This window comes from Struthio camelus, chromosome 1 (assembly GCF_040807025.1).
Source record: "Struthio camelus isolate bStrCam1 chromosome 1, bStrCam1.hap1, whole genome shotgun sequence".
NCBI lineage: Eukaryota > Metazoa > Chordata > Aves > Struthioniformes > Struthionidae > Struthio > Struthio camelus.
In genome coordinates this window covers 51,346,453-51,355,765 of record NC_090942.1, presented here as the reverse complement: position 1 = coordinate 51,355,765, position 9,313 = coordinate 51,346,453, and the positions used below count along the sequence as shown (strand labels likewise).

General features: G+C 39.6%; 1 protein-coding gene across 2 annotated transcripts; it reads right to left on the bottom strand.

Moving 5' to 3' along the window:
- Positions 1–1,478: 1,478 nt before the first annotated feature.
- MRPL42 (mitochondrial ribosomal protein L42) lies at positions 1,479–8,479 on the bottom strand. Of its 2 annotated transcripts, none has more exons than XM_009674553.2 (6): positions 8,155–8,479; positions 6,461–6,627; positions 5,473–5,536; positions 4,397–4,481; positions 2,947–3,110; positions 1,479–1,657 (listed from the first exon to the last, which is right to left on the bottom strand). In XM_009674553.2, the coding sequence occupies exons 2-6, from the start codon at positions 6,543–6,545 to the stop codon at positions 1,612–1,614; spliced, it is 444 nt and encodes a 147-aa protein (XP_009672848.1). In that variant the 5' UTR covers positions 6,546–6,627; positions 8,155–8,479; the 3' UTR covers positions 1,479–1,611. The 2 variants fall into 2 exon arrangements, with proteins under 2 accessions (XP_009672848.1, XP_068793334.1); XM_068937233.1 differs by having other exon boundaries at positions 6,461–6,570; positions 8,155–8,305.
- Between the last annotated feature and the right edge of the window lie 834 nt (positions 8,480–9,313).

Genomic DNA, 9,313 nt, shown 5'->3' with positions numbered 1-9,313 from the left:
CTGTTAAAAAAGTGATCGTCCAGGTGGAGAAAGAATTACTTTTTCCTTTCAACTAGAATCGCAGACTAAGCAGCCATCCTTTTCACAGACACAGCAGACATTTCTTCATGATAGCATGTTTGTTATCATGTAAGCTAAAGATACATAATGTGGAGCCAAAGTCACTGGGCTAATGTAGGATTAAACAGAGAATCAGGTATCTTAAAAGCTTAACAGAAAGAGGAAGCACAACTATTTTGTGCTGACCATTATCAACTAGCTGTCATTAGGATTTAAAAATGCATTTTCAAAAAATTCAAGATGAATACTTACATTAGCTGTTTGTACAATATTCCACAAATATTTAAAGGGTGCCTTTTTGAATGCATATAATAGCACTTTTACGTGATTAAATCATTCAAGGAAAATAGGATATTTAGGAGTATCTACAGCAATAGGTATTCTTTATACTAAAGTGACCAGGACTAGACTTTATATGGTACCCAACTTCTAGGCAAAATTTATAGATAACACATGCTAGCAAAATAACGCTAGACTAAAAAGAAAAAAAAAACAAAACCATCACCACCTTACTAGCTTATCCAAGCCATTTTGGAAGGGAAATACAATCAAAATTAACAGCAGATATATGGGCTAAAATTTTTCCTGATTATTTAATAGGATCTGCTAACAAGACTCAGTGAAGTCAATGGGATCTCTGCAAAGGCACAGTGCTCTAGGCTAGCTCTTTCTCTCAGAAGAGTTGATGCCTAAAACTGTAGACGGGAGTAAAGAATCTCATATTCCTGAGAAAGACAGTAGATTATGTAGAATGTTTTAATATCAGAAGCCTAAAGTACTTAAGCTATGAAGCAGAATCTAACCACACTCATGGAATTTAAAGCATTTGGGTATACAGAGGGGGAGGATTGGCCCTTCATAAGCTAGAAGGAACTGTGAGTCTTCCCTGATTGCCTAGCTAAGGCAAAGAACACTTCCTCCCCTGAGCTACTGCTATGCAATTTATGCATGAGCATAGCATCCTTATCAAATAATAGTTGGATGAAAAAAACACACACACACACACAAGTATTCCAGCTATTTGGGTATGCTGGATGATTTAGAAAGGCGAGTTATTATGCCCAGGAACTTTAACTGAGTTGACCAGTCTTCACTACATGATAATAACCTGAAGTTATTTAAGCGTCAGTATTCAAGCTCACCTGCGTTTCAGTTAATAGATTTCTAAAAACACTCACAAAGCGTCCAGTTGTGTGTCTGAGCTTTTGACATCCTACTTGTATGCATTCAACTTTACTACTGATAAGCCTCTGACCCAGTTTAATCAGAACACTATCACCTGCTATATCCATTTCGAAGACTAGTATTTCACTGACCCAGCACGTACAACATTCTCACTGAATCCTTATTTCATTTGTGCAGTTCTGTTGTTTTTCCAGTGTTAACCAGTTGAAGTAGAAAAAGAAACCGGAATCAAGTTTATTTAGATAAGCATATTTTACTTAAAATACTCATGTAGAGTTGATTAAACAATATCCCACTTTCTGGATTTTTTTTTATTTCCAATAAAGATTAATAAGCAAAGCGACGATGAACAAGAAGTAATCTTAATTATCTGTCTTTAGGAGGATTAAGATTCTTGCGTCTTCTGTGATACCTAAAAGAAAAAAGGGCTGCAGTGAGCACACACTTTGGAAAGTCTGATTTTCCCGATTTTTTCTTCCCAGCCAGTATTATAGAGGTTATACAAATAAGCAAAATACAAGATACACAAACACAGCCTATCACTGTTCATTAGATGTCATCTCTGTTGTTCATGAAGTTACATAACAGTACTCATTTCTATTGCTACATCTGCTAAAAGAACACAATAATCCAATCAGTTCTACAGTTGAATAGGTACAAAGGTTGCTGTTCATTCTTAATCCTCTGCATGAGGTTAATTCTGCTATGATCAGCTTTTCCTGCGTTAAAATGGTTGCTGCAGAAAAAAGACTTTATGTTTAAAGGAGTTATGTCAGACTGTACTTTAAATAGTATAACATTTTCATGCAAAATAAGAAATTTCTTCCCAACAAAAATAAATCATATCTTTACCTTCCTCTAATTACCCACCCTAAAACAAGGAAAATATGGTTTGATGCTCATTGAAGTGACAGCTACCCTTTGGCCTTAAAGAGCTCCACCTCTTAATTCCTTCTATCTACTTCCAAAATAGGAAAACTAAAGTTTTCCACAGACACAAAAATTCTCCATGTATCAACTGTCAATAGCTATAATATTAGCAGTTGCTATGAGGTATAACAACATAGACTGGGAAGGAGAAACATGAACTAAAATGCCCTTTTTCCAGTTGTATATCTGAATCTAGTTAGTTCCTCTTCAAGCTTAAACACAGTTTGCCCCTCTCCTCTTATTAGCTTTCTGAATATGAGATACACTTAGGGTACACTTTTTACCATAGCAAATGAAAAAAACAAAAACAAACAACTAAAACCCCATGCACACTGCAATCATCTCAAATGCATCCCATTACATTTTTCTGAAAGTTAAGGAATAGGCAGTGTGTTTTTTCAAGCTGGAATCGGTTTTGTCCATCAAGGGTATTTTACATATGAGATTCTCTTATGCTGATTTCACCTATGCAACATAACAAAAAAATCTGATGCAGTAGTTAACAAGAGGAAATGAGAAATTTGCTACTTAGTGATATATTTTACCGAACAAAGTTGCAAAGGCTGTCAAAGGGGCAGAGTTCAAACTTTCACAAACTATATTCTTCCATTTACGTAACATTATATTTAGATTTTTATGTAGTAGCCCATGTGCTAAGAATATCTTAGGTCACATAATGAATCCAGTTTCCAGAATAATCCAGTCCAGTTAAGTCATTCTTATATTGTCTCTTACCTCCAAAAGGAAAAACACTGAAAAGAAAATACTTACTGTCCCACTGGATACCAGCGATGTTTTGTTGTGTGAAACATTTTGCTGAGCTCTTCAATTGTAGGACCTCTCTTGTTCTGTAGCTCCTTTTCATCCAATCTGGATTTCAATATTTGATCATGGGTTTCTTCTTTATTATTTACTGGATCTGGCCGTGGTATGGGCTACAAAAATAATAGTGAATGTATTTCCTTCCCCCCCCTCCTCTTTTTTTAAGAAGAGCAAAAAGTCAAGTCACATCGGTAAGAGCGGACAGTAGCGGTAGTTAAGAGCTGTATTCCTTCGGTTTTGGAAGAAGGCTTGCAAGCATAAAGGCTGTCTACCTTCCCTCTAACAACAACAAAAAATGCCACCGTACAGCACAGTTCTAGAAACATCTCATGACCCCAGTAGCTAGAGCTGGTAACTACCCTATCCTTAAATCAGTGCTTCAGTCACCACTATTGCTGTTCTCTCATGCTTACAATTCACTAGCTGAATCATAAACTCTGATTCTACTAATATTATTCCTATTTATAATTTCTTCATATTATCATAATTTACTCACATTGATAAAAAAAGCTTTTACATGATTTGTACCTTGGAGAAGAATGACACTTCCTGATTGTATATTAGCTGACAATAAGACATTTTACCATTACAAATATTTTCCTTGTCTTTTACACTCCATTTTCTTAAGGACATGTAACAGATCTATATGATATATATGCCAATGTGTAACTTACAGGGAAAGACTGCTAAAATACTTTATGTTTTCAATTGAGAATTTTCATACTGCGTATTTCAGCAGCACAGCTACCTACCACTGCAGTATTTTACCAGCACATGAGAAGTGGGAACTGAAACTGACTACAAAAGTGTATCCAAGTGTATCCATTACCTTCTTCAAGCTGAAGTGTCAACAACACACAGAGGTTACTACTGATGGATAAGATTTCAATAAATTTTAAAATGTTGAGTTTTTAGTGGAGCTTATGATCCCCAAGTGCTGAATGGAATTTAAAATTGTGAGAGCTGAAAGCAGCAGCGACACTCCTGCATATCCTTTTCTCCAGACTACTGCATCTGTACACAGTAGGTTGAGCAAACTATATAACGCACCTCAAACATTGCCCGTAGCACCTAACCCCTTTGAAAAATATGCTCTTAGACAACCCTAGTTTCTCCTGCAGAACACAAGTATTTGAGTGCTTCACTTTATTCTATCTGAGTTAATGTATGTTGTGGTATGTGAGCATTTCTTAACCCAATTCTCCCTTACTAGAAATAAACTCCTCCTCATGGCAACAGCTACAGTCATCATTCACTTACTTCACGTACATGCTGGTCACATAATAAAAAGTATCTCAGTATTCCAAATAAATAAAACAGATGCCCAAAAGAGTCAAAACTAAGAACTGCTTATGCTTCCACATGAACAGGAAATATAATTCTGTAAGTCTGGACATACTTTTGTATGCTCATATGGAATCTCAAGTGACGGATGGTAGCAGACGATTGTTTTCAAATCTGATGTCACTGCAAGTTCCACTTTGCTATAAAAATAAAGATTTACATTCATCAATATATGTCACACAATTTTCAGAAATGCTGAATGACTGAGCAGCCCAAGTCATAAAGGAAACCAGATTTGGCCCTGCTTTGGCCTTACGAATGTAAGGCTCCGTAACAATCTTATATAAAATAATCTCTTATTAAGAAAGGTGGAGCAGAGAGAGGCACAAATATATGATCTGAACTTCCTCATGTTGTTCTCCAGATATTTTCATGTTTCTTTCTGGATGGAAAGGGAAAAAGGGTTAAAAGAAAGCATTAAGGATATCTGGAAATACGGTTTGGAAAAAAGTCTGCAACACCAGATAATTATATAAAAAAAAATGTAGCAGACAAGAATAATGAATATCAATGATCTCCAGGACAACATGCCTTTATAAGCGTGGCACCTTGAAGATAAAGAATAGGAAACAGAGCTTTGTTTGGGGTTCCAATTTTTATATTTAATAGAAGATGATAAGCATGAAAAACAAAATTCTGCTGAGAGGTTCCTTGAGGGAGTATGGCTCTTTTCTCATCTTCCTTCCCTATTAACTTCTATGACACATTAGCTTCCCAATAGCATCTGTGTCATAGAAGCTATGTTCCTTACTAGTCTGTATCATCTTTTCCAGTTTCTACTCAAGTTTCCCATGCAGCAGCATGAAAGTGCCTGGACATTTTCCTAACAAGCATCAGTGAAAATTATGACTCTTAATTATTTTTGCTCCTCCTCAAACAAAACTGTCGTGGTACTAGGGTCATCGTCACATTCAGAATGTGACTACTGCATGATTTTTCATTATGTTCACTTTTGAAATACTAACTTCACAATCATTACAATCAGAAACAATACTTTGATTAAAGTTATAATACGTATCCCAAACTGACAGAAGAGGTATTTGATACATATGAGAACTTCATGATAGAGCAAGTAGCCCTAGAACAATTGCCATATGAAAGGCCATATATCGAGCAGATTTACGTACATACCAATTGTAGTCGTCAGGAAGAACCGAGTATGTAGATTTGTGGCAAGGATGACTTACAACTCCATCTGCAAAAACAAGTACAGAACACCAATGTAAAACAAGCAGATCCGTGCCAGATTTAAGAACGCCGAGTTTACATTTTCATTCTGTTCTAAGAACCAAAGTCCTAATCGGGGATTATAAGGATTATAATGATAATCAGTTTTAGATTTAAAAAAACAAAAAAACAAAAACCTGTCTAAATAGAGCTCACTTTACTATCCCGATTTCTAGTGCAGTCATAAATACAGTATCTAGTTAGCTACGCCCTAGAATTATCTTTCCGTTGTACTGTTTTCCTAAGGAAAATCACAGTATAAACAAAATACTTAGAGGTTTTAGACCATATTCTTTATACAGACAAAGAACATTAGCATATGAGCTTACAGAGAAGGTTTCTCCGAACTGAGAGTTTTTTAATTCACAGTAACATTCATTCTCAAAGCATTTTTCGTATTTTACTGGGGACTGCTTTATACAAAACAAAACTACGGTGTCTCAGCTAACGTAACGCTAGAGAATTTTACCCCCTTCCTTGGTTCCTATTGCTCCAGTGAAAGCAATCACAAGGATTTCAAGTAGTAAAGAAGGCCAACAGCATCCTGTGCCGTACTAACAGAAACACATTGAGTAAACTGAGGAAAGCGACTCTCCTCCTCTACTTAGCACTTGTTTGGCCACATCGAGACACTGCAGCCAGTTTTGCCTGCCCCCAGTACAGGAAAGACATTGATAAACTGGGGTGAGCTCAGGGAAGGGCCATCAAGTCGGTTGGAGGCTGAGGCACCTGCCCTTTGAGCCCTGAGAGGCATCAAACTTGATCCAGCTCAAATAAAAATTCATTTCTCTGCCTCTGTCACTTTACACACCATTGTGGATTTAGTATAGAGAGAAGCCTCGGAAAAACAAATTTGAATATAGTACTCTGATACAATATCATCGCTACTTACTCTGTACTGAGGCCTGTTTACAGGCTGCCAATGAACGCATCCAAAGAATACCAGACCACACAGTTCTACGTGATGCTGTTGCCATGCTGACAGCAGACAGGAAACCAGTCCTGGACAAGATGGAACCAAAACGGAGAATGTTTCCTTTTTTTCCTGCAGAACACCCTCTGGAAGAAATAGGTTTCATAACTGTTCAGGATACAAAAGACTGACAATTTAATTGACTTAAGAAACCAAATAAAACTTGTGCTGTGTATTACTCATTGTTTGGCAATTGTTTAGAAGTTCTTATGATTTAAGATACAGGCATCCATCTCATGAATAGTCCAATATGGTATATGATTTTATTTAGCGAGAGTCACTCTTTGAAAATGCATTAATAACTTTAAAAACTTTCAAAGATTTCCAAGCTCAGATCTTCTTACGGATCAGTTTTTCTGCTGCTACTTACCCACTCAAATTTTCCACCCTTTCTTCTGCAATCTACAAGGAATTATTGCTGAAACATGATTTGCTTGTTCATGATGTAAACACTATCACCCAGTGTAAAGTATTCATAAATAACAGTTGTCTGATCTGATGCCAACAGTGGATCAGAATTTCCAATTAGCCCTGCAAATTTACGTCAGGAGATAAAAATTTGATATGCATGTTACGGACAATCCATGAATACAAATGAGTTTGTTGCAGTTTATAAACTAGATGAACTTGGTTCCATCATGTTGTCTCAAATGCAATATACCTAACAGCTATGAAATATCATTTAGAATACCTTAAATATTACACCAAGTTTCACAAAAGCAGAAAATCATGCAAAACCTCTAAGTTTTCACTGTCTACACAAAACAGAAGTTCTCAAATTAACTTGTAATTTAAAATGCTTACAAAATCAGAACTGGAGCCAGTTTAATTAGGATCTATACCTTAAAAAGAAAAACATTTTTAAAACTACTTAGCTTTTAACACTTAGTGACATTGCCAGAAGTGTGTATTTTACACAATTTCTACAAATAATTATTCATCATTTTCTTTACCCACGTGAGGTCCAACTGAAATTAGAGAACACTGGCTCGTACAGCATCCGTAAAGCTGCTCGCTACTTGCCTTTGAAGTCACATTAATAAATACAGCGTCAAGAACATAGCATGGCTGTGGACCATCTTGTTAGGCGACGGCGACAGGCTTCTAGCACTGGCTAAGACTCACCTCAAGAACCACCTGCCATTGACATTCAGAAATTCTCACCCCTGGCTCTTAAATCACGTTACTTAAGGTAGCAATACAGCATTACTTTGTAACACGGAAAACCCTCAAAAGGTGTGTCAGCAATAAGCAGGAACACTAAACCTGCAGCATTACAGAAGATCTTCGACTTAAAGGAAATCAGCTGTTGATCCATCAAAACGGGCAAAAGCGAGCCTGCTCTAAAGAGTCATATGAAGGTTGATAAATAAATAAATAAATAAGCAAACAAAGCGAAACGCCGCGTTAATTAAGTGACTTAATCCATCTAGTACATAAACTCTCTTCCTCTTGGCTCGTTTCGAAATCTAGCCTGTGATTTCACTGCATCAGTTAGACACGCTTGAGGATTAATAACAGTAAATAAGTATATAATAAAAAAAGGCTTGCACAGCACGACCCTAACCCGACCTCCCCCCCCGCGCTTGTGCCCGCCTGGACGCCAGTCTGACCTGCCGGAGCCCCTCCCGTGAAGACGAGCGTTTCCCTAGCGGAGAGCGCCACAGTCGCCGCCGCGAGCGCAGCCGTTACCCGCCCCAACGGCTCGGCAGCCGCCCGCCCGCCCGCCGCGCCGGAAGCGGGACTGCAGGACTTCCGGTTCCCGTGGCTGGCCCCGCGGCACGCCGGGAGTTGTAGTCCCGCGGAACGGCGGCGAGTCGGCCGCGCCGGCGGCCTGGACGTGCGGACGAGGCGGCCCCTGATGGCGGCGGGGCCTGCCGCCGGCCGGGCCCGGCTGAGGCGCGGGGCCCCAGGCTCGTCGTGCCCGCCGCTGCCGGCGGCCCGCGCTCCCCCGCCCGGTGCCTCCTGGCGTTGCCGGCTGCTTTCGCGGGCAGGGCCGCGCTCTGGCACGCTGGAAGTCCCGCAGCGCTCGGCGGGTGGCCCAGGTAGTTCAGGGTCTTCTCGCCAGCAGCTGTTAGACCCTGATGCTTCGGAGAAGGCGTGAAGTCCCCTGAAGGGGCAGTTGCGCACCTTCCCGTTCCAGGGAAAAGTTTCTTCCTGAACTGCCGTCGTGTTTTGCTGTTAGCTAGCACATAAACCCCTGTAATCCTATAATTTGAAGGGACGTTTCTCATACACAGATGCTGGTTATTCATAAGTACAGCCTGCTTGTTTTCTGAGTTAAATTACACGGTGGTTACAGCGATTCAGGCTGTCAGCCTGCCAAACCTCGGGAGTACCAGTAACACCTTTTCGTGCTGAAGGCCTGGATCTTATGTGAATGAAACAGCCTCTGAAACACGTGGCAACTGCAGAGGAGAGGAAGGAGTGTTGATGCTTATTTTTCTCTGGAACTGGTTGCGCATTGCAGATACTTGAGGCGTGCAAACAATTCACCTGAATGTCCCTATGCACCCTGCTACTCTGGGGCTACTTGCTGGGCCTCTTTTTGGAGACCAAGTCACAAAGCATTTCAAGGGCAGAAAATCAATTATCTGACATGCTGCTCTACTACCTGAAGCGGCTCCAGAACTCTAAGTTTTCACGTGCCTATGAGGCATCTCTATGTCTGTAAGTCACATCAGCCAACGGTGCCTCAATTCTGATAACAGAATTCCTCTTTTCGGGACTCATATAGATAACCCCTCCTGAGCAGGCTGCAGCCTCTTCCAG

Bases quoted from the DNA above. Each gene is read 5' to 3' on its own strand.
- MRPL42 (XM_009674553.2), bottom strand. From the start codon at position 6,545: ATGGCAACAGCATCACGTAGAACTGTGTGGTCTGGTATTCTTTGGATG. The intron at 3,111-4,396 runs GTATGTCCAGAC...TTATTTTTGTAG, and splicing joins TTCCATATGAGCATACAAAA to CCCATACCACGGCCAGATCC. The intron at 1,658-2,946 runs GTAAGTATTTTC...TTTTTCTTTTAG, and splicing joins CGCTGGTATCCAGTGGGACA to GTATCACAGAAGACGCAAGA.